The sequence below is a fragment of the Erithacus rubecula genome (genome assembly GCF_903797595.1).
Source record: "Erithacus rubecula genome assembly, chromosome: 11".
In the NCBI taxonomy this organism is placed as follows: domain Eukaryota; kingdom Metazoa; phylum Chordata; class Aves; order Passeriformes; family Muscicapidae; genus Erithacus; species Erithacus rubecula.
The window spans coordinates 9,291,404-9,315,742 of NC_136663.1; the positions used below are offsets into that span (position 1 = coordinate 9,291,404).

Here is a 24,339-nt window from a genome sequence, read left to right on the forward strand (position 1 = left end):
AAGGCAGGAGCAAGTGCTGGCTTCCTGGGACACAGCCACCCGCACGCCTGTCTAGCCATCTTCTCAGCTGCAAAGATCTGCAAGGCCACAGCCAGGGGAAACCTGGTATTTCATCCTTCTTCCATCATTCACCCATATATTGCAGGCTTTTCAGGGTCAATGCTGTGAGGGAGAGCCAGGCAGAAGGACATGAAAAGAGGGGGAGGTCTAGGGGCTTGCATACATTTGTGCTCCTCCACCTCATTACCAGTCCTTAGTGTAGTTGGCTGTGGTAAGACAGACTCAGCTGAGCAGCACTGTGAAATGCACATCATCTAAGTTGTACTGGAGCTGCTACACACCAGCCCTGATGGAACAGGACAAACAGCCTCCCTCCAGTCTCCCAAGTTCACCCATGGCCATAATGCCACGACAGTACCATGGCTTTGCAAGAAGTCACAAGAGAAGGTGAGTGTTCAAGCTTCAAAACCTTTATTAAAGCAGACAGCAGGTAATCCAGAACCCCACAAGAGAAGCTGAGTGTTCAAGCTTCAAAAATACTTCATTCAAGCAAACAGCAGGTAATCCAGAAACAGTTTAGTGCCCCACAGCAGTCAGATGCCTGCACTAAGCAAGGCATCCCAACATCCCAGTAGTCACGGCTGTGCTGCCTAGCCAGGAGACAAACTTTTGTCTTTTGTCTCTCTCTGCTGGCTATAAAGCACAAGATTAACTCTGACATCAAGATGCATGCAAACACCACAGTGAGGACTCCCAGAGAGCAGCTCTTAGATGCCATCCAGAGAAATGTCACTAGGAAACACTAACACAGACAGAGGTGTAGGAAGTTAAGAGAGTTAAGTTAATGAAGAACAAGTTGCACAAGCCTGGGCATCAGGTTTCTAGAGACCGATGAAAATCCCAGCCCTCCAAGCTGGTGAGCACTGAGCTCAGTAACTAGGCTGGGGGCCAGTCCCTGCCCATTCCTTGTGGAGCTCCAGCTGAACAGTGTTATTTCCCTCAAGGACTACTGCTGGGGCTCAGGCCACTTGCTCAGGTTAGGTTTAAATAGCAGATCAAACTGCATAGTTTAGGTTAAAAGGAAACTGCAGGTTAGGTGTAAATGCCAGCTCAAACTGCAAAGTACAGGGCTGCTGGGAACAGGCAGCACAGTTCAGCAGCTGTCACACATCAGCAGTGCTCAGCTTCAGGTCACACAGCAGAGTGGCACTATTAGAAAGCTGCCACTGATTTTCCTCCCTCCATGCAACACCCAAGGAGGCAAGACTGGAATTTCCAGACAGAACTGGAGAGTGAGCAGCCCATGCACACACACCAGCACCCTCCCAGTGCCACAGCAGGCCAGCCTCTCCAAGTGTTACATGCACCCATCCAGAGCAGTGACCAGAGTCCTCTGGACAGCTGTCAGCCCCAAGCCCTACATTCACCTTTAATTCCTCAGGTCTTTGATTTGAAGGAAGTTTACTACACCACAGAGCACACAGTCTAACTAGCCTAGTTTCTACTAAACATGCAAGCACCACTCCCGTGACTGGAGGCAGGAAGCCAATTCAAGGCAGCACAGCTATTTGAAACAGTTCAGCCTATGGAGAAGGAAGAGTCTAAGGATGTACACAACAGACTGAAGTTTGTATCTGCATCACCACAGGAGAGTGAAAAAATAGGACTGCAGGAAATTAATCCATGTTAGATACTAACCATCAAGCTTCGCAGATGACATTGCGTGATAAGCATAGAACAATTATGGGAAACACTGTCCCCGATAATTAACGTACACCCATAGTGCAACATATGGAGGTCACTGCCTCCGATATAACACTGTGGTAGGCAAAAACTACCTTGTTCTTTACACATTATGGGAGACACTGCCCCCGATAATGTCAGTTAGGTTTCATGATACATAAGGTACTGGAAGTTTGCAGGAAGCTGCCATTTAAAAAACATGCCAATGCCTTATCTGAGGTACAGGGAAGTTTTGTGTGTGTTGCCACAGGTGGAACTAGGGCTACACAGCAAGGTCCTCTGCTGGGACCACGGCCAGGAAGGAAGCTGTGTTCCCTGTGAGAGCACACAGCATCCACAAAGGGGAGCAGGAAGAAGTCTGAAGCCCACAGAGGGGCCCAGATCCTGCAAGGAAGACAAATTTCTATTGGAATTACCACCCAGGTTTTCAGCATTTCAAAGATTACACTGAAGCACAACCTGGAGACTCTCTACCAGGTGTGCACCTTCAAGTTTCTTCCAGAGGGGTGTTTTTGCCACAGAAAGCTTAATTGCTAGTTTTCCAAAACTTTTTGAGGGGCTTGTTTTGATTACTTTAAATGCAAAGTTCCAGTATCATGTTTGATTGTAATAGCAGATGCTGCTTTATTCAAAAACGACAGTATAACTGTCATAATTATGGAAGGCACTGCTTCCGATAATTATCTTCTATAAAAAAAACCACACCATTTATAGTGAACACTGTCACTGATAAATAAATAAAGAAATAAATATCTCAGTGCCAAACAAGAGCCAACCTGCAAAATGACATCAGTCAAACAGGGTTTGGCCAGCAAGAGACTCAATTTCACACAAGGCCCCTGAGCAGCAAGGTCTGAAGTGCCAGTCTAAAGCCATTTCTCAATGCTGCAGGACTCGCTGAGGTGCCAGCCAAGGATATCATGGGGACATTGGATAATCTTTGGGTCATTTTCCCTGGGTATTGATACCTGCCTTGGCAGAAGCAAGCCTGCAAGATGTCACTGGGACCCTGCTGTTGAGTAAAGGCAGGCCAGGCAATTCAGAGCTTGCTGATAATCCAGCACTTACGGGCTATTACTACATTGCTTATTTTTTGAACTGCAGCTCTCTGCAGCTTCCTGCCAGAGAAGGAATCCTCTTTACAAGTCTTCAGAGGAATCCATTCCCTGTTTTGTCACTAGGTTTAGGTGGCCAACAATTTAAAGCCTGAATAGATAAGGTACCTTCCCACTCGAGGTACCAGTTCAGGAAACACCTGAGCTCTTAGTTTTTAAGCACATTGGAGGCAGGAAATCCCATAAGCAGCTGTACATTACTGATTTGGACTGTGGTTAGGTGGGAGCCTGGTCAGAGGAGACTTCATGGTAATCTTAGTACTGCTTTAAAACTGCCTCCTGTGAATTTGTCAAGGTGAGATTTAAATTCCGCTTTGTTGCCAGAATATCTACAGGAAAGTAATGCCACATTAGGGAGTGGGTTTCACTTGTGTTTCAGGGGGTTTTGGTTAGGTTTCACAATATATAAGGTACTGGAAATCTGCAAGAAGCTGCCATTTAAAAATCATGCCAATGCCTAATCTGAGGTACAGGGAAGTTTGTGTGTGTTGCTACAGGTGGTAGATGTACACAGCAAGGTCCTCTGCTGGGGCCAGGGCCAGGAAGGAAGCTGTGCTCCCCATGAGAGCACACAGCTCTCCTGTACCTTAGATGGGTAATCCAGGTGTTTGCTGTGTCTAGATTTCGTTGTCTGTATTCCAGATATCGCCCACTAAAGCATTGGCAGCCCCTTTAATGGTCCAGGTCGCCAAGGCCAGCTGCTCTTTCAGCTCATTCACATCCACGCTGCTCTCGTTGGCTTTCAGCTGCATCAGGTTCTCCAGCAGACTCTTCAGGGTGTGGCTGCCTTTGCCAAAGAAGATGTGGCGGAAGGGAGCATCTTTTGGTGAGAGGTATGGAGAGAGGAAGTCGTATTCCACCTGAGTAGAGGTGCAAATTCAGGTTTTACTCTCACCTCCCAAGTTTTTCTTTCCTCATCTGCCCCAACACAAGCTGCCAACCACTCAGCCCTTTCCCACAGCTGCTCTGCAAGGGCCAGACCCTCTTGTGATCAAGCCATCATATTGCCACTAAGCAAATGCAAGAGACACCAGACTACACAATGCCCATGGCCCCTGAGGGAAAGGTTCATCCCAGCCAGCACTGTCTTCCTTTGTGAAGGAAGAAAAACCAGTTGATAGATACCCACCTTCATCATCCTGTCATTGAGAGCTCTGCGGACAAGCCTGTTTTCCCTGTCACTGTTTGCAATGTCTCTCCTCAGTGCATCTGCAGCTCTCTGGAAGTCTCCACGGGCAAAATACAGCCAGTTCAAGGTCATCCCCAGTGCCTGCAAGGGAGGAGCTGTTAACAAACCTGATTTTCTTCTTTCACTGCTCTCCTACCAAAAGAAAGCTTTTTTTTTTTTTTTTTTTTTGGCAGTTTAGCCAAGTAGCAGAACAAGTTCCTGGCAGGCTCTTCTAAGGTCACTCCCTACCCACAGTTTCTTGTAGATTTTCAGCAGAGGTGCAAATAAGATGCAAAGCTGCTCTATGCTGTGAATGATAACCAGAGAAGAAACTTTCACATCCACTTCCTCAAGAGCTCACGACATCTAGATCAGCTAAATATCTGTCTGCCACAGCTACTCTGCCTGCACTGCTCCATAAGGAGCATCAGTTCTGGTCACACTTCACTACCCTTTCATGTGTAAAGGGGAAAGGTGTCCATCCTGCTATATCTACATTAATAGGGCCTTATTAGCACATGGCTCCATAATCATCAGGGATTTAGTGAACTCAGAGTGCTTCTAACCTTCAAATTGGGCTCAAAGGGCCAAAGCTTCTCCTGGAATGATAGCAATTCTTCAGTGTATCTGTCAAAGTCCAGGAAGAGCTCATGGTCATGGGTCAGCCTGAGAGCTATTTGTCCAGCAACTTCTGCAGCAGTATGCATGAGAGGATACAACTTGTCAGTCTTCTCTTTCAGGTTAGCCAAAGTGTCCTCAGTAGTGCCCAAAAAGGAATATTCATCACCTTCCTGCAAGAAATAAGGTATTGAAGTTAGACAAAATTGCCTTTCCAGTCAGACTTTTTTCATCCCCCACCAAAGGACTTCCATAACATCCCATCCTCCCTGTGCTGCTAAGGAGGAAGGACTCAAGTGGCAAAACTCCAAAGCACCGAGAAGAGAATGGAGCTCTTGTATCTCATCCCTGACAACTTCCAGGGGCCAGCAGGATGTTCTGCTTGTTCTTTAGACCTGAAGACACACAGACCTTTATACCCTGAGAGTTCACTGCAGAAGTTCAGGTGGGCAGATCTCACCACCAGGTCTGGTGTGTGCTTGCAGCACCCTCTAACCCTTCCTATCAGGATAACTCAAGTGTTTTGATGAAATAAGTCTGACAGTAACAAACCCCAAGCATTCCTAAGAGAGAGAGCTGCTATCACTAAGGCTCCAAGCTTCACATCTGCAGTAACAGGGCAGGCTGCTGGGCTGATGTTACCCCAAGCTGTAGCAGCAGACTGGAACAGTCTGAGTTAAGTACTTGCTCTGGGCAATGGTATCACTTCCACAATACCCTCTGCTTGCTGACCAGCAGGCTGTACATCAGTCTTTCACTGATGCAATGACAGCTTGACATCTTTCTGTTGCTTTAAGCTTCTGATTCATTGACATCTAAGCCTCCAGAAAAGCAAGTGACCCCCTTCCCCAAAAACCTGCAAATATTCAGTATTTTGGAAGAGAGACTGTAGGCCAGCCTTGTCCCAGAATCACTCTTGGCAGCAAGTACTGCCACAGCCACCAGAGGCTGCACCTGCTCCCTTTGAGAGGCTCTTGCAAGGACATTGAGCTTGGACAGCACCTTTTGCTCTGCCATCCTGGAGAGCAGATATCCTTAAAACACTCTGCATGGAATGAGCAAACCAGGCAAGCACACATTACTTACATCATAGAAACCAAAGGAAACCACTGGGATTCCTGAGTAGGCCAGAAAAGGGAATGCTGCATTATCCAGATCAAGTGGAACACTGCAGAAGACAAGCACTGAGTAGTTACCAACTGGTTTGGGCACCCCAGGAGAAAAGCTGTAAGCTCTACAACTGAGGCTCTGGGCCAACAGAACTCTAGACAAGTGTGAAGGAGTCCCAACCAAATTCCTGGTCTTACTTGTCCATTCCCTGCTCCTGAACTTGGTACAAGACTGTTCCTGTCCTGCAGGAGGGTGTCTGGCTGCCTCAGCCAGCACAGTCAGTGCTGTACTGCTCACACTTGCCTGACCCCATGTCAGAAGGTAGAGCCCACCCCAGACAGCAGTATGACACTCCAGCAGAATCCATACTGTTTGCTCCTTTGTGGAGATCTGCTTTCCCAAAGAGATGGATGACAATACTTACACACTCTTTATCCAGTCAGAGCCAACTCTGTTATACAGGTTTCCCGAATCCTTTGTGGGGTCCTTTACCTGCAGAGAGATGACAGTCACTGCACTTGTTCTGACCTCTGCTTGGGCTTCCAGGTCTGTCCTGGAGCTTACACTGCTCTGCAGTGGAGTCAGATGTGCTCCCCTGACCATTCTCCACACTGGCACATCTGCCACTGAACTGTGGCATTTGCCGATTTTAGACTCTGCATGTGTGAATTGCAATTCCCAGAGCCCAGCTGATTTCAGACACAGCCTCTTCGAAATATCCCAGGTCTTTCTTCTCAGAAGGTATCAAGTGGGCAAAGTGACCCAGCACAGCTCTGTCTGCTTTCAGTTCCTCCTTAAAACCACAGTCACCTTGATCAGACCAAGCCCTTCAACTCACCCTCTTCATTACTGTCTCCAGCAATGAGTACAGCAGTGGGCTAGCAGAAATCTTCACATTTTTGGAGCCTGCAAAAAATGAAAGGGTATTTGACACACTAGCACAATCAATCACTACAGCTAGAGCAGCCCAACCCTGATCTATAGCTACAGTTGCCAAAGGACCTTCAACAGACACAGGACAGTCTACAGGGACTTAGCAGAGCTGGCTCCTCGTGGCTTAGGCTGTATCAGCCTCCCAGCTTCAATGACAGCAGGAGAGTCATGACAGTTTTCAGCCAAACACCCACCAGCCATCTCTGGCACATCCCCCATTCCTACAGGTTAAGGGATGCCTGTTCAAGCTATTCTAGTCCCACCCAATTTCAAAAAACTCAAAGAGCAGCAGATTACCCAGGACTGCAGTATCCAAGTTGATGTAAGTGAAGGCTTTGGCATGCAGCGTGGTGGTGTACCCCTAGAACAAAACGAGTTTTTGTTTTAATAATGAGCAGTAGTAGTCCAACACCAGAATGTTTAATCCACAGGAACAACTGCACAGCCATCCTGCAGAACTCTATTAAATAATCAATACCTCCAGCCACTCAGTAGCACCCACAGCTCCGTACTCTCCTGCACTCCAGCTAGCAAAGATAATGCTGCGCCGTGGTTTGTAGTCATCTGTAAAGAGAGAGACAATGAGATGTCTGCCCTTTCCCCATGGAGATGCAGATTAGCACTGCGGGCCTGGGATGATGAATTGCCCTCTCCTCTGACAGTGCTGCTGCAGAGAAATGTGCACATTGCACAGACACAGCACCCTGCCCCCATGCTGCAGAACTGCAGAACAATGCTGTCTGCATTTCCACTCTTTTGTCTAGCTGCCTAAGCCCAGAATTAACCCTGGAGAAGTGTGCTCACACTAACTGCCACCATGCAGTCCCCACTGCTCCAGCACATCAAACACTTCAGAGTTTTTCCCACTTGGGGCCTGGCTGACCAACAGACAGCTCAAGTTTAACATTTGATCCTGTGTTACCTAAGGACACTCTTGTATTTGAGCCATACCAGATATAGGCAGACAGTCCCTTGGAAGTGAATGCTCATTGCACAACAGCTGTATTGGACAAGCAACAGCTTCTCAGGAAGCTTTGTCAGATTCCCTACACCTTCTAAAGGACTGCTTTGCAACTGGGCTCTCCAGTGTTAACACAGAGAGAGCCAGACCTGCATCACCTCCCACCCTCGTGCTTTTGTTCACAAATATTTACCATTTTTCACCATGTCCGAGATGACACGGGCAAGTTCCAACAAGATGGCAGTGCCAACACCAGCCCTGGCTGCTCCTGGCCCCCAGGAGTCTCTCTGGGCTCCGAGCACAACGTACCGATCTGTAAAGGAGGCAAGATCAAGACCTCAGCTGCAAGCTTCAGATTGCAAATTCCATTTATGAGAAGAGCAGCTTTCAGCTTCTGTTCTAGGAAGAGAGTCTGCAGTCTGATCCCTGAATCTGGCACACTGAAGTGCTTTCATTTAGCCTTTCCCTGACAGCACGGTTCAGATTTCTCTTTGATCCTCAGGAAAAGGAAGAAGGAAAGGGAATGCCTTGGTTCTGCTGAGAAAGAACTGTCTTATTCCAGTGACCACAGAAGAGGAAGGGTTCCTCTCAAGATTCAGCCACAATGCAGCTGCTGTTACCTGGTTCTTCAAATCCCTTGATAACACCAAAGATGTTCAGAATCTTCCTATCCACGATAACGTTGTTCACAGTCAGTTTCACTGTCATGTTTTTGTTTACTGTCACCTTGCATCCCATAATACCAGTCCAGTCCTGAAGGCATTTGTCTCCATCCATTTTTCTGGAAGAAAAAAAGAAGACCCTTTGAAGTCATTGTTCAGCTCTGACCTTGTTTATTTATTGTGTGAAAAATGCACACCTGCAACTGCAGGTGCAACCTTGTTCAGGGCCTGCCTAGGGGAGAATTTGCAGTTCTGTACCACTAATTATGCAGGGAGGGATAGAATGCAGGGGCCAGGATGAATCCAACACTAGATTAAGTTGAATCTTAGACATGAGACTCTTCTCCAGCCAGTTCCAGAACATGCTCCCTGCCACACACAGCAGAGAGCAGCAGAGAGCTCTCGCTCTCACAGCACCTCACACCATCCTCACTCCTGCAAGAGGCCACACCACCTCAGCCTGCAAGACAGGAGAAACACTTACCCAAACAGTTTGGCTGCTGCTTGTCTAGAGATAGTTTGAACAGGAATCTGAGGTAGTCCAGAAGATTCTATTGGTGGGAACTGGGTGTGGTTGAAAGAAGGGAAGCCTGGAGTGAAAGGGTCTCCAGTTCCAAGGTGGGCCTGTGAAAAGCAAGAGGAGTCCAAGTCTCACCAGAGTTCAACAGTTTTCATCTACACAAGGGCAGTGCTGAGCCAGAGGCCTGCAGGACTGCCCCAGGCTGCAGCCCACAGCCAGAGAGGTTCTTGAGAACAAACAGGGGAACCAGTTACACACTCACATGTCCAAAGGGGACATATGAATCTGCCTTCTTGTTATTTGAGAAGTCTGAGAACATCAGGGCACCAGCTGCTCCTTCCTTTCTGGCATTTGCAACCTGCAGCAAAGAGAAGTATTAACTGCAAATCTGCACTGCAAGCAAGGGGAGTCCAGCCATGGACATAGAGTAATGGTGTAAAGGGTTGTGCTTCTCAGTGCCCAACTCCACAACAGATTTTAACAGCTACCTGACAGATACACAAGGCAGCTGAATCCAAGCAGCTCAGCTCTGCTTCAGGCAAACTTTGTCTGACATTTTTTTGGACAGTTAGGACACACTGCAGTGTCTCAGTCTATGTTTCTTTCAGCTCATATTTGCTCCTTGGAGCAGGTTAAAATTTAATATTATGTAATTTTGATTATGCTTCATCTGTTTTCCCAAGATGAGGTTAGTCTCAAGACAAGGAGTGACTAGAGGCTCATCTTCCAGAGTTGAGGTGCCCGTTTAACACACTTACAACCCAGCTCTGGTATGCCATTGGTACTAACACTCTTGTAAGGCTAGACACCAGTTTAGAAAATGGGAATGGGATCAGAGAACCAGTGACCACATTTTTTTGGAAGCACTTTCTGGCACTGCCTGTGTCAGATGCCTGCAGACAGGCAGAGGCCAACTGCAAAGGGTCCTGTGCCCCAGCCCCCCACGAGTACCCATCTGAGGGGCAGCTCTGGGTCAGATATGGGACAGGCTTGCATACAGAAACACTTGGATCCTTTAGGCTGCTTGGCTATTTGGTTCTATTCTCTACAGAGGGAACAATACAGCATGTGGTACAAGGGAACAGTTAACAAGGACCCAAGTGACACACTGCAACCAAGCTTTGAAAGTATCTGTCTATAGCAGCAAGAGGTGTCCTGGAGGCAAGGCTGTGGTGCTTCTAGCAGCCCTGTGGATCTATCTAGTGATATAAGCCAGCTCTGCTCCCAGGCTGCCTCCCAGCCCCACCACTCCAGAGGCCTCTTTGTTCCAGAAAACAGCTTGAGGCCAAAAAGAATGGCACCACCAACAGTAACAAGCTCTGCCCAGCCTCAGTGTCCAAACCTGCACGTGGAGCCTCAGTGCAAACAAGCAAGACCAGGCCTGCAGAACAATCCTATATACTTGAGTGCTACAGACCTGAAGACATACCTCTGTGCCTCAAAGAGTAGGAAGCACAGCTTCCTGTTGCCAAGCCTAGCCAGGCTTTGGGGCAGACACTGCTTACCTTCTCAGCAAGGGTTATTTTCCCAGCTCTGAAGATGATTATAGCTCCATTCATTGGAATACCCATAATTTGTATCTGCTGAAAATCCTCTTTCCGTCCATAGTTCACGTAGACAGGTTTGCCCTGCAGTAGAAACATTAGTTATGAATGCAGCAGTCCTAAGTCAGTAAGATACCTGTAACAGCCTATAGAGTCACTGTAACAGTGTCCCCTCTTAACAGGAGGGAGCTGAAGCTCAGCAGTGTAAACTGATCCAGTGTAAGATGCCTGTTGGAGCAGCACTTCTGCCAAGGTTCCTGTCTGGATTCCAGCAGGGAAGTTTAAAGTTATTCCTGCATCTTGCTGCAGTAAGAATACTATGTGGGCCCATTCCTCTCCCCACTCTGACCACCCTGCCCAGCTCTCTTAACTGGGAAGGGCTTTATATACTCCATATCTTAAAGGGACTTATTTTTTAAGTGTATAGACACATTTCCAGGATCCTCCTGGAGTCACTTACAGTAACTGTGCCATTCTTGCTGTATGCCACATATTCATCAGGACTCTCCACCAATTCTTCTCGACCATTTTCTATAATCAACACTTGGTTCTTGCTACTGTTAAATGTAGAGAGACAGTGTTATACTCTTTCACTCAAGAATTTAATTAGCTCAGTATTCTGAGCCAGTATTGTGACTGTATTCAGTCTGTGCTCTAACAATTCTGATCAAGTCAATGCAGCCTGAAACAGGCAGACTCATCCCAGTACTTCCATGCAAAAATCTCTGGAGTTGGTCAGAGACATTAATGAAGGCTGACTTCTAAGACAAGTAGCAGAAAGAATCTTTGCTTCCAAGTCTCTCAGTCACCACCTACGAGAAGCTAAGCAAACTCATTTCCCATGACAAAAGGGGACAAGTAAGACACGAGGGTGTGAGCTGTGAGACAGCACAGTGCCTGCTGACACCCTCCTGAGCTACTGGAGGAGCCACTGCCAGGTGCACAGCTCCTGTCTGGGTGACAAGACAGCATCATCTGTGCTATCAGTTTTAGACACAGGGAATCTGCCTTTCAGCAGAGTTCTCACTCAAGTTTGTTTTCTCTCCACTTCCTAAGTATACTTGGAGAAAACAGCTGCCCCAGGAAACATCCAGAGTGCTGCTACCAGACTCTGGATTTAGAAAGCCTGAGAAGAGGCAGGAGCAGTTACTGCTTGGCTAGACTGAGGTTCACTTTGGAGAGTGGTAACTGGCTCACAATTTTCACATCATTTTAAGCAGAAATCACACATTTGCTCAAGACTACAGGTATCCATGCTATATGGATGAGATGTGCATCTCTTCATTAACGTACCTGCCTCTATCCTGCAGCCTAACGTAGTGCTCATCCTTCCACACGTCATCCAAGTGGAAGAGGGTGAACTGGTCATGAATGTAGCTGGCAGTGCTCTCATCTTCAGCCTTGCCAGCTTCAAAAGAATTCTTACCTTCTCTTTGCCTGTAGGTAACAGATATACATATAGCTCAGGCTACAGCACCAGACTGCACTGCAGCCTGCAAGGCCATTTAAGCCTGAGTTTAAAACACACCACCCTACATCACCTATAAGGCCCTTATTCTACAAATGAGCTCAAGCTGCACTCAGACTATGCCTCTGTCAAAGCTCTAGGTAAACTTTCTGGAACTGTTACCTCATATTGGCCTCAAGACATGGAACTGACAGTTTAGATGACAACATGTTTCTGAGTTCAGGCCAGTATAAGATACGTGGTCCAAGAACCTCTTCTTCCTCCATTCCATCATCAGATAAATAAGATGCAGTAGGAGTCATCTCGCAGTTGCCACTTCCATCCAGACACCTGTTAACCCTCTGCATTCGTCCTCGGTAACTCAAGTAGCCGATCAGAAACCCTGTGGACAGAACAGGTATTTCTTTGTGCTGCAGAAAGATGATTGAACCCCACCACACAGCTTCAGAGTTAAGATGCATCTCTGCTCTCACTATTTTTGACGTACCCAATGACAGTCAGAAATATGCAGCCTGACATTTTGCCTGAGCTGGCATGTTTTAAGGGGCACTGTAAATCTGATCTTGCATTTGGCAGTTCCTCCAGCACCACTTGGAAAGGACAATGCTCACTTTAGGCCAATGGCATTGTTAAAACCTTAAGACACAAGTACCAAAAGCTTTACTGAATTACTGGAGGGAAATCCAAAACTTTGACATGGATCAGTTTTCCCTTCAGCTAAGTCAGTTACACTGTCAAACTCCACAATTCTTTGTGCCAATGCTGTACCATACTAGACATACTTAGTGACAAGAGGCTGTGGCCTGGATGCCAGTTGTTGAATTATCTCCCAAAACAATACAGATTCAAATTTAAGAACCTTGGATTACATTCAATACTGGAGTCCACTTCATGCAGTTGCCTGCCACCTTTCCTTACCAATCAAAAGGAGGACGACAGCTGCCATGATTATGAGGCAGAGGTTCTTGCCGTTCCTCCGTGGAGGAGGCATGCTGGCATGAAGGTGCTCTGGTTTCCCAATTTCCCCTCCTTCCTCCTCATCAGCAGCCAGGTTCATCTCCACGTGGCTGTTGTCTCCATCCGTTTGCCGGGCAATGCTGAAGCGTGTGTATGATGTTGGCTCACCACCAAACTGTGAGGAAAGGCAGTCATGAGGGAAGAGTTGCCTATGCCAGCCTACAGTCCTTGCAGTAAGCTGCACCTGTGCTCCAACCCATATATCTGGTCCATCTGCAGCTGCTCCAGTGCAGCGAGCATTTGGTCTGACACTAAGTCAAACTGGATGCTTCAAACACAGTTAAGACTCAGACCCACTCAGGGTCTCCAGAGTCTATTTAGATTCCATTTATCCTGCACTAGTTTGGAGCCACCCTGATCAGACTAGCCTGGTGTTTGTTACAGATATGATGCAGCCAATGGCATCAGCATTCCCCACGTGACCCCGTGGCTGAGGCTGATTCAAACAGAAAGTCCTGGTTTTAATCAGCAGAAAACAGATCACACTTGAGTGTGTACAGTTTTACACTTTGATGAAGATAGAGGGAAGGGGGAGCAGCCGTCCATGGCTGTGCCTTTGAGACACATCCACATTGATGTAAATACTGTCATCCAGCACCTGGACAATTTTGTATTAAACTGCCTTATGGCTACTCTTAAATTACACTGTTACACATATAGTAGCATTACAAAGCAGCTAGGCTGAAGACAGGTGACCCATAGGCATTATGCTGCCTCAGCTAACATGAAAACTGAGGCTACACCTCTTGCACCCACCAAGAACTGGTACTGTTTGACAGGTTTTCACCAGTGCCCAAGCAGAACTTCCAGTCTGGAGCCCACTTTCCTAAACAGGTGCAAGGCACAGCCCAGCCCCCCACAGAGCAGCAGCCCATGCACAAGGCAGCTGCTCAGATTAATCAATTCCAGGCATTGCCAGGCACGGGCTGAACCACTCAGCTTCCATTAGAGATGCTGAAATTGCCTATGGCCATGGTTGTCTGGGGAGGAGACTCCCCAGGAGGGAATAGCTTTGGGAACAGCACTCTCCTCTGTACTGGAGAAGCAGCTGGTAAAAAGCACCCAAGCCCTGTTACAACCTCAGCAGCTCATCTACAGTTCTCAGCTCACTCTCAAACCACATGCCAGAGCTGGAAGTGAAGAGACCAGATATCTGCTTGCTTGGGCAAAAGAAACCAATGTCATTTCAGACATGTCCTCACACAGAGGACATGCCCCAGCCCCACATATCCTCCATTCTTGTTCAGAAACCAAACCACCACACTCATAGTCTAGCCTCAGGTAATTTCACAATCCAAACTCTCAAGGACTGGCAGGCTTGGCTGAACAAGTGCAGAAGTACCTCCTCCTGCACGTTTGTTTCAAGCACAGGTTGCTTTTAAGAGCTGGACTTGTGGTTGAATTCCCACCCCCCAAGTAACAATAGAACACATGTTTGATTGTCCCAGCAGGCTTCCTCAGCAGCACTTCCTTCTGCAACTTTGTTCAAGGCCTGCCTCAGTTTCTTACCAGCTCTCAGAGACCCAAAATACGATAGCAGCTAGTGATAACTCCACCAGCACTGAAACCACTTGAGCCACGTCCTTATCATCTGCAGCAACTTGCAGTGACATTTGGCTCACCACCCACACAGCAACACCTCACGCTGCTTTGGATTCATCATCTTCTCCGATACTGATAAGTAGTAATATTTTTTTTAATAAATATAGCTCACTACTCATCAAATAACTTTCATACAGTTCCATCAACACAGCCACTGTTGCACTATAGCTACACTCAATTCTACATCCCATGTATGTTCAAATAAATAAACTACATGGAAAAGTATAAAAAAAATATTATACAATCTCATACACAGATGTTGAGCCTTTCTTCTGCAGTATCATCAGCCCACTAAGAGACAAACTGCATTGGGGTACCACACTTACCAAGTTAGAGATTGCTGCTCTGGCATGGTCCATTGCCTTCTGGACGAATGCAAACCAACTTCACCAAAGCCCTAGAAGTTCAGAATGTAACGAGTCAGGTGAGGCTTTTCCTCTGTTACATTACACACCTGAGGTCAGGTATTGCCATTAGTGCACTGTTTGTCCATGGATTTTCTGTGCATACTTCCACATACATCACTACATTAGTGAATCTACATGAACCTTGAAGGCAACCTAAAAGTTCCCAAGAGCTCCAGTGAGCACATCAGCTCTTGCTATTGAACTCTGGGCATACTGACAGGTAGATAAATGAGGAATACACTCTCCAATGGCTAAGCTCAGCCAAGGGCAGGGACATCTCCAGTCAGGGAGTATTGCTAAGAGGCATTTAGTCAACTGTGACAACGGACTCTAGATATTTAGAGTTCCTGGGGTCTCAATGACAGGAAGAGTCCAGCTGGAAGAGAGAAGTGGTAAAAGACCACAAGGTAAAGCAGCACAAACTCCAGCCTCGACCAAACACTTCCTATATGAACATCCCTCCTAGAGGGCTATGTTCTCTACAACTCTGAATGCAATTTCTGTTTCGAAAAGTCTCTGAAAATCGCTAAGAGCATCTTAATGGAAAATAATTTCAACAACTTTTAAAATTCTAAGTTCTCTGTAAACTGCAAACATATCTGAAAGATAAATTGTAAGTTATTTACTTCTCCATTCTTCCTGAAAAAAGTTTGCAATTTAGTGAATGACTAGACAGGTGTTGAGGTTGGGAGCAAGCAACCTGAGTATGCCCTGAAGCAGCGCTGCTAAAGAAATGGCTCTGGTCTTCAGGTGCACGTGGATTAGCTCTACACCTGGGAGCTCCGCAAGGTTTGACTCGGAGAGCAAAGGTTAATAGTGGCCATTGCTTATTTCATCTTTCATTCAGGGCAAGAACACGTGGAGATGAAAGCCCGACCGATCTGAGAAGCCTTTCCCAAGTGACAACCCGAGGCCGCAGGCTCCCTGCAGGGCCGAGCGGCCCGAGCATGTGGCCGAGCATGCGGAGGCTCTGCTGAAAGGAAACCCGGCCAGACACAAAGGGCTTTGCACCTGGCAGGGATGCGGGCCGGGAGCGCGCTGCCGCCCCGAGCCTCTCCAGCCAGGCCCCGGTCTTTCAGAAGCAAGGCAAAGCGGAGAAAAAGAGAGAAAAGCGAGCACGCTCGAGCAGCCGCCCCGCGGGGCCCCGGTATCGCCGGCAGGCCGGGCTGCGGAGCGGCGGATGAGCGGCACGGGCGAGAGGCGGCGCGGCGGGGACGCGTCCTGCGCCCGCCGAGAGACACGCGGGCCCGGCAAGGTCAGCGCGGCGCTGCCGCAGCAGCGGCCTGGATCACCGGCGGGGCCCTGCGCCGCAGCCGCCTCCCTCCGTCCCTGCCTTGCTGCCGGCCGGCCCTCCCCGCTCCCGGCCTCCCCTCCCCGCTCACCGTGCCCGCTCCGCTCCGCCGCGCCGGGCGCCGCTGCCGCGCCCGTGGTGCGCACGCCTCTCGCGGGCAGCCGCCGCAGCCCCGCGCTCCGACCGCCCCGGCTCCGCAGGCAGGCCCGGCCCCGCCTCCCATCGGGGTGTCCGCCACTCAGCACGCACCCGCGGGCACGTACCGCCCCGCGCCCGCCCGGCACCGGCAGCCGCTGCTGCGCGCCCTACCTGGCCCCGGGACACGGAGTCATGGAGGGAAGGGACCTCCGGGACCATCCAGTGCAATCATCAACCCAGCACCACCACTGGTGTGACCCAGCGCCTTTTTAAGCACTTCCAGGGATCATGACTCCATCACCTCTCTAGGAAACCTATTCCAGGGCCTGATTACCCCAATAGTGAAAACCAGTTTTCTAATACCTAATCTGAATCTCCCATCTCAGCTAAAGCCCATTTCCTCTAATCCTCTCGCACTGGCAGAAAATTGGACCCCTCCTCACTACGACCTACTTCCTTTATAAAGGATGAAGCTGCATGCTTTATGAATTGCCTTTACGTGCTCTAAGTAGGGTGGAGGAGCCACTTGCCAAGTGGCATGTGTTTCACTGAGTGCACACCAAGTCCCACCTTCTCCACAGGAAGGGCTGGAAGTGGGGCAGGGAGATGAGGTTAACAGCTCTTTGTGGGAAGGCATGCTTGTACCACAGTAGAAGAAAGAGTAGGTCACAGATTCAGTGTTCCCACCCTCTCAGCATTTTGAGGGATGAGGGCAGGAAAAATACTTTCCTCCCTGGGTGGTACAAACCAGACACAGGATTTTCTCTGGCTTGGGAATTTCTCAGCATCCTCAGGTCCCAGCAAGTCACACGTCTCAGGGCTGCCTTTTTAGATCTGAACTGGCACAGACACCCAAGGTGCCTTTCCTTCGTGTTGGGCTGCATGAATCGCTATTTTATTTGTACGATGGGAAGCGTGGCAGGTATTATGACTTCCAGCCCCTAAACACAAGAGGTATGGGCAGCCCACACCAGGACACAGCTGCCTGTGGCCCACCATGAGAGAAGGTCACTGCTTCCAGCCTCAGTCCTTCAGCTCAGGGCATCCCTCAAAAGAATGTCACAACTAGGGAACACTTCAAGGTTCGTGTGTGCGCATGTTCTGCAGTACTGTGCTCATTTGTCCCTTGCTCACTAGAAAAATACATCAGTAGGCCGGATTATTGCCTCAAATCCTCGCCCAGGAAAGAAGGATGGGAGCAGAAAGTTTAGTAATAGTCCGGCACAACACATGATTGCAAAGAGGATTATGTTTGGTGAAAGCCATACATTCCTGCGCTGATAAAAGGGGGATTAGCTAGACCTGAAATCCAGCACGGACGTCTGGAGACAAGTCTGTAAAGCACCTCTCTGGCAAGATGTGCTGGTGGACCTGCCAGTTCTGTTTACCAGAGGTCTGAGCCAGCCTCCAGTGCCCAGGCTCTCTCTTCTCCAGATTCATCTGTCACCAGCTGTGCTGATGCCAGTCATGGGACGGAAAACTATTGTCACTTGGCGCGTGACTGACCCATGGGACGTGGCACTGGCTGGTGCCTTGGTGGAAGCCCAAGGTGCAAGATGGCTCAGAGCATCTGAGTTTAGATCAGTACTGCAGGCTGGATGCCCTGATCGTTTCTGACCACAACAGCCTGGATGCAGCCTGCTGCTCAGGAGAGTGTAACCCGGGGAAAGCAGTTGCAGCTCCGCCCTGTTTTTTATGTTCCTTCTGGGCTCCCCCCACCAAGCCCTCACCTTCCTTTACCTGTGCACACCGTGCCAGGCGCAGGGCAGCGATTCCACACCGAGGTGCCGCCAGGGGAGGGACACCTGCACGAGAGCTCAGTTTCAGGACGTTCCCTGGAGCAATGCTGCAATGCAAGCAAAGAAGGCGGCAATGGGATTTATTCCTCCCCCTGGCCTCGGCTGGCCGTACCTCCCTTCCGGCCATGGCAGGGGAGGGGCTCCCTGTGCCAGCCCCGACCTGTCCCGGCACAGCCTTGCTGCAGGTGTTTTCCGTTCGCAATCACAACATGCATGTGCCGAGCACTCAGTTCCCCATTTCTACACGTGCCTGGAATCAGAGAAGAAAGCTGCTGTTCTAGAAACTCTGACATTTTTGCACCTCAGCTGGTGTGGCAGTGAAATACATTAAAGTGAGGATTCTTCAAAGGCAATGTTGTGTACCTGTGAGCAGTGGAGCACCCTTCACCTTGCACTGGGACTTGGTGGGCTCTCGGTGCTTGGTGGCTGGTGCCACCTCTCAGGGACACCTGCTGTACTGCTGGCGATGCTGGGCGCTCATGCTGCCCAGCCCAACCAAAATCTTTGCAAGGAGCAGAGAACAAAAACTGAGAAATACATGAAGAGAAAAGAGGATGTAGGATTTATTGCTGCTGACTTCTGATCTGTCTTCCCAGCATTAGGGTGTTCCTCCTTATTGTGGCTTGTCTTGTCTTGGCTATTTTAGGACTTGTCCTTGTGTCCTCTGAACTCCTGGGGGGCTTGTGAGTCCTCTGACTCGACTCAAATGACTCTACATGCTTTTGTACAGTATCTCATGATGTGCCAGTATTCTTCCTCTGGGATTAATGCTGAGAACATGAGATCAAAATGTGGGAAGGAAAATATGGTTTCACTTCAGTTTTTCAGCATAGCTGACCCTCGTGTGACCAGCTGTGCAACCCATGTTAAAAGCAGCCAAAACACAGCCAGCTCTGAGGTTAGCTGTTTACAGCATGGTGCTAGTAATGCCAAGATTGTGAGCATGATCCCTGCATAGGCCATTGTCTTAAGGGTTGGATTTGGTGATCCTTGATGGTCCTTTCCAACTCAGAATATTCTGTGAAAAGCTGCTTTTTCAGCAGCTTATCATGAACAATGTCCATGATAAGGTGACTTGAACTCTTCTATGGCAAGAAATATTGTGACTAACATGGCTCTACAGTCTGAAAGGGATGGAAAAGCCAAGAACCAAGTGCTGGAGTGTGGTGCTAAATTGGATCTGCTGTTGGGCTGAGGCCAAGGGTTGTGGGACATGCAGTCGTCTGTGGAGGGGGAGGTGGTTATAGGGCATTGGCATGGAGGGCATTGGCAGTGCACTCCATGGGACAGGGGCTGTGGGGCACCCCAGGGTGCAGGGCCAGAGAGGAACAGGCATCTGAGGACGAAAGAAAGACTTTGATCTTCTGCCCTGAAGGGCAACTGCTTCCTCTGGATCCCAGCCACTCAGGAATGGCAGTGCCACTCCTGCCTTCCTGGGAGCAGGTTTGAGGGTTACCCTGGTCATCTCATGGGCTGTACCTCATGGGTGCAGTCAGCTATTATAGATCCCAGAAGCTTAGAAATCTCGTTTTTCTCAGTTTCAGGATAATACTGCAACCTCTCTACTATCCTAACTTTCCAGGTTAGGGCTGGCAGGCATGCCAGGAGAGCCTGCCCTCTCTGCTCCTGTATCACCAAGAGTGCAATAGCCAAGAATTTCACAATACCTCCACAAGACCTCCTATTTTGGCCTTTGTTGCTCTGACAAGAAGTGGGTGAAGTAGCTGGGTATGACCCTTTCAGGAAGAGCCATCATGCTGCCTTGGAGGATGTCATTCCATCCTGCTCTCTCCCAGCAATCCAAGCACACACAGCCATGCTTGGGAGCTGTTGTTCCTTGGCCACAGCCCTGACACATGCTGCCATGCAGGCTGAGGAAGGAGAGGGATTGTGACAGGCACTGGCATCTAGGAGAGGATCTGCTGCCTCTTGTCCTGTAGCAAAGAGGCTGTGGAGGAGGTGAGGGGAAAGGCACTTCAGAGAATGAAAATGCAGTGGGTAAAGCTGACAGCTGACCACAGCTTTGTTGTCCCTTCAAAATAACACCCGTCTTCGCATCCTTCCTGGGGAAGCACCTGGGGCTTCCTATTTTCCACAGCTGGCCTGGTCCTCCCACTGGTTAGCTGGAGAAGAGACAGAGCACCAAGCACTTGGAGGAGAGATGTATGGCTGAGGACATTGTGGCCTCTTGCTGCTATAAAGATGCTGACCAGGGGTATTCCATGGGCCACCCCCCCTCAAAGTCCTCTGGGATTTTTTTTTGCCTTCCTGCAATGTGGAGACTCATGTCCCCATCTCTCCCATCACTCAAATAGGGATGTGGGTGCAGTGATGCTCATTGTTGCTGCTCTCCTTGCCAGGGGCTGGCATGGAGGCCCAGCAGAGAGGCTTATGCTTGGACACTGCCCTAGACTAAAATAGTCTGGCTCTTTAAATGGGGCTGCCTTGCTTGCAAAGACTGGGTTTCACCGGGATTTTAACCACCAAGTCCTGGGGACCCCTCTGTGCTCCTTGATACCTTACCTACAGGCGGGAGGGTGGACTGTTACCCTGCCTTATGCCTGCCCAGGGGGCACAGAGAGTGATCCAAGAGGAAGACTTTAGTGCTGCTTCCCTCCTGGCAGTTCCCTCTTTTGGCGAGATGCTGGCCCTCCCCAGACGCAGCTGAGGGGGAGAGCAGCAGCACAAGGACATCCCTGGCTGTGCACGGCGCTGATACTCTGCTGCCAGCAGCCCGGCGCTCCGGCAGCCCGGCGCAGAGCTGTGGGACGCTGTTGACCCGGAGCCTTCAGCCCTCGGGTCGGGCTGGCACAGCTCTCGCTATCTTGGCGGCTGCAGCGCGGCCGCTGCCGTGTGTCCCTGCTCTGATAGCAGCTCTGCCCCGTCAGCCCCGCCGCTTTTATCTGGGGGTCACGGCGGCTGCGGCTGTGGCAGGGGGTCTGCGGGGCTGGGGCCCTCCAGCGAGTGTACAAACAAGCTCCGGATGTCAGCACAATAGCCAAGGACCGGCCTTTGAAAGGCAGGGGGATGCAGCGCCCTGGGGCACATCAAAGGTCCGGCTCCGCGCTGCCGAAAAGCGCCAGTGTTCGATGGCTGGCCCGGCACGGGGGCCAAGCTTTGAGCGAGGGGAAGTGCAAAGGGAAAAGAAAGCAGCGGGGAGAGAGCACAGGAGCTGCGATACAGCCGTGTGGGTCGCTTCCTTGAAAACATGGGCCTCTCGTGAGCTGCCTTGATCCGCTTTGTTCTGGCTCTTGCTGATTGTATCTGGAGTGCAGCACACTGCCCTTCTTTTCCCCTTCTTCAGTGCACCTCCAGGCAGGCGTTCCAGGCCACTTTTGCAAAGTGCAATTTTACAAGCGCTTCTCTTGAATCAGCATTTGCCGCAGCTGAGGGCAGTTGGGGTTTTTTTCCCTTCCAGACTCGTGATTAAAATCATAGAAAGCCAGGCATACAGAAGCCTATGTGGAAAGTTACTGTTACTGTTAGCAGCCTTGGAAAGAGCTCCGTGCAGAGCCATGAAAGGACATGGAGATAAGGTGGTATGCTGGTCATGTGCCTCTCTAGCAGATTCTGGTCCTGCAACAGTCCCTGTCTGCTCACTCCTGTGTTCCCAAAAGGACCTGGAAAACCCGGGGAAATTTTGTCTCTGATTTGCTCTGCAGCTTGTGCACACGTTGCTGCTTTTGGATAAAAGACAGCCCCAGCCTGCCCAGTGGGAACCACCCTCTGATAAGGGAGCATGTTGACTTAGAGATTAGAGCTGTCCACTGCTTTGTTTTTTTATACGGCATTTATTGCCGTAAGAGCAGTGCAAAGGACAAAGGAAAAACACAAAGTAAAGAAGCCAGTAGCCTGTGCAACACTGCAGACTCTGAGGGAAAAAGGTGTCCCTAAGAGGGCTGGATGATAGTTCTGCTCTGGGAAGAGGGTGCAGCCTGCAGGTGCTGGCCCCAGGCATGTGGGAGCAGCAGGGAAAGCTATGCCCCCTCTGTGGATTTGTGATTGAAGGGGTCTCATTGCCCTTCTTCTCTTGATGCTATTGTCAGGGTAATTAAATGCTCCCAGGCAGGTGCCAGAGCCTTTTGCACACTGAGAGTTGGTTTTGTCTTGTTGACCTGCTGGAAGTACCTTAGTTTAGGGTGGATTAATCTATCTCAGCAATGTCTGAAAGAGGAAGCTTTAATTGTGGTGGAATTAGCACAATGGGGCTGAACAGGGAGAGCAGGAGCTTTCTCACTACCTGCTAATTGCCTTTTCTCTGCACTGGTGGCAGCTGCAGCACCCTCCCCTGGCTGCTGCGTGCCAGCTTTGTGCCATGGGGACCCGGGAGATGCCATGTGCCTTGTAGCTTTATTTATGCAGCAGAGGGTGAGATGTGGTGCTCAAACCAGGGTACCTTAATTTGTCTTTGGCAGCCAGCGATGTGCTGCTTTCATCACTCAGGTGCTTGACAGGACTGTTGGGGGCTCATGCCTTTCTCTTGGGCTGTTGTGGGGTCCCAGAGGCTGAGCTGAAACCCGTGGGCTCCAGTTTGCAGCCAGCCCCCCCTGCCAGGCACGGGCAGACAGCAGACATGGTCGATAGAAATGAGAGTCTGGGATTGTTTTCCCTGGGACAGGAGAAGCAGGTCAGTGCCTCAAGAGCAAATCGGGGAGCTGTGTGCTTGGAGGTCTATGACTGGCAGCTCTTGGAATTAGATAAAAAGCCCAGGCTACGGCCAAATTGCTGACGTTCCTATGCCTGCTGCTCTGCTCTGCAACAGCCTTCTGTCCCTGGCAGGCAGTGTCCCTCCAGGTCCCCCCCAGGTCCCCTCCAGGTCCTCTTCATGGCCAATGTCCATGAGGAGGAAAAACTTTGCCTGTCTCCTTCTGTCTTGGCAGGCATCCTTTGGGGTTCACACATGGCAGGGCTGGGCTCTTGCTCAGTGAGAAAAGCTAGTTTTACCCAAGGGGAAAAAGATCAGTTTTTGTTTTTGTCTTGATGTGGTCTGACAATCAAAGTCTTCCCTGTAGCTAGAAAAACTCTCTGGTCAAACTAATGGAAGCAACTTCCCCTGCCCTCTTCCCCACTCCTCCAGTGAATAGTGGGCTTTATTTGGTTTTACTCCTGACTGTTAGTCATCTGTGGTCTGCAAAGCAATGGTCAGCAGGGACTGTTTCCAGCACCAGCCTGTCCTTTACCTCTGTTTGGCTCAGTATGTCCACAAGAACTGCTCCAGGGGCTGCTGAGCCCTCTGTGCCAGTGCAGGCACCCTCTGTGGCTCCCTCCTCAGCCTCATGCCATCTTGGAGTTTGCTCAGTGTCATTACCGCTCTCTGGAGAAAGCACATTTCTTTGCCTGTGCATGTCCCAGTGGCTTTCATGGCAGATGTGAATTTGGAGGTTTTATTTATTACTCAGTGATGCAAAAATGGCAAAGGGGCACAGGGTGATGTGCACCTCTCCTAGTGCTGCTCCAGCCCTCCCTTCTCTTCCTCATCATTGGAGACTGGGGATTATCACTTTGTTTTCTCCCATGGCAGGGACTTGGGGAAGAAGTGACACCCAGGAGAGAGGCTTGTCCAGGGCTGAGTATTGCTTGGCTGTCAGCAAGAACTAGTGATGCTGGGCCCCCACCACCCTCTGCCTCAGCTCCCTGCACCCAAAGGGCGCTGTGCTTGCAGGTGTGGATTCCAGCCAGGTGGATAAACCCATGTGTCCCACACATGTACATCACAAGTTTGGGCACACACATGTATACCTGCACATGTACACCCCTACCCACACATGCACCCAGCACGAGTGTGCCCACACCTCTCCAGACATGTCTATCCCCTCCTATCCCTCTGCCTCCTGGTCTGCCAAAGCAGGAGGGAGCAGGCAGCAGGTGGGAGTGCTTGTCCAGCACCCTGGTGTGGAGCTGGCACTGGTAGAAGTGACAGGAAAGGAAGGGAAGGTGTTTTACTTGGTTCCCCTTGAGCTGCACTTGGGATGATTTTCCACCTATGATGGGAGGGCGAATCACTCAGGGGCAGCTGAAGAAGTCCCAGTGTGGGCTGAAGGTTTTCCCTGTGCCTGACTCAAATGTTTGTGGGTGACACCATGGGGTGGCCGAGGCTGGTGGGTGAATGTCACAGTGCTGGGAAGGGTCAGGGTCATCAGGGGAGCAGCACCTCCCTTCCACAAACACACCGTGTCTCTACTGGCTCTCTGGAAAAATATTTGTCCATCTGACTTTTTAAAACCTCAGCATTTTCACCTGAGA

At 49.8% G+C, this 24,339-nt stretch overlaps 1 protein-coding gene across 1 annotated transcript; it reads right to left on the bottom strand.

Annotated features, from left to right (window-relative positions):
- Nucleotides 1-454: 454 nt before the first annotated feature.
- On the bottom strand, nt 455-18,184 carry TFRC (transferrin receptor). Its single transcript, XM_079315238.1, has 19 exons — nt 18,038-18,184; nt 14,788-14,858; nt 12,761-12,974; nt 12,005-12,224; nt 11,668-11,811; nt 10,835-10,931; nt 10,336-10,458; nt 9,093-9,188; nt 8,795-8,934; nt 8,269-8,429; nt 7,842-7,961; nt 7,166-7,251; nt 6,985-7,048; nt 6,593-6,660; nt 6,179-6,246; nt 5,731-5,812; nt 4,593-4,817; nt 3,988-4,128; nt 455-3,718 (listed from the first exon to the last, which is right to left on the bottom strand). Exons 2-19 carry the CDS (start codon nt 14,818-14,820, stop codon nt 3,476-3,478), a joined length of 2,325 nt encoding a protein of 774 aa, XP_079171364.1. The 5' UTR covers nt 14,821-14,858; nt 18,038-18,184; the 3' UTR covers nt 455-3,475.
- Between the last annotated feature and the right edge of the window lie 6,155 nt (nt 18,185-24,339).

Coding starts and splice junctions, on each gene's coding strand:
- TFRC (XM_079315238.1), bottom strand. CDS start 14,820: ATGGACCATGCCAGAGCAGCAATCTCTAACTTG. Junction 9,189..10,335: donor AAATAACCCTTGCTGAGAAG/GTAAGCAGTGTC, acceptor TCTTTGCTGCAG/GTTGCAAATGCCAGAAAGGA. Junction 7,962..8,268: donor CAAGGGATTTGAAGAACCAG/GTAACAGCAGCT, acceptor CCTCCTTTACAG/ATCGGTACGTTGTGCTCGGA.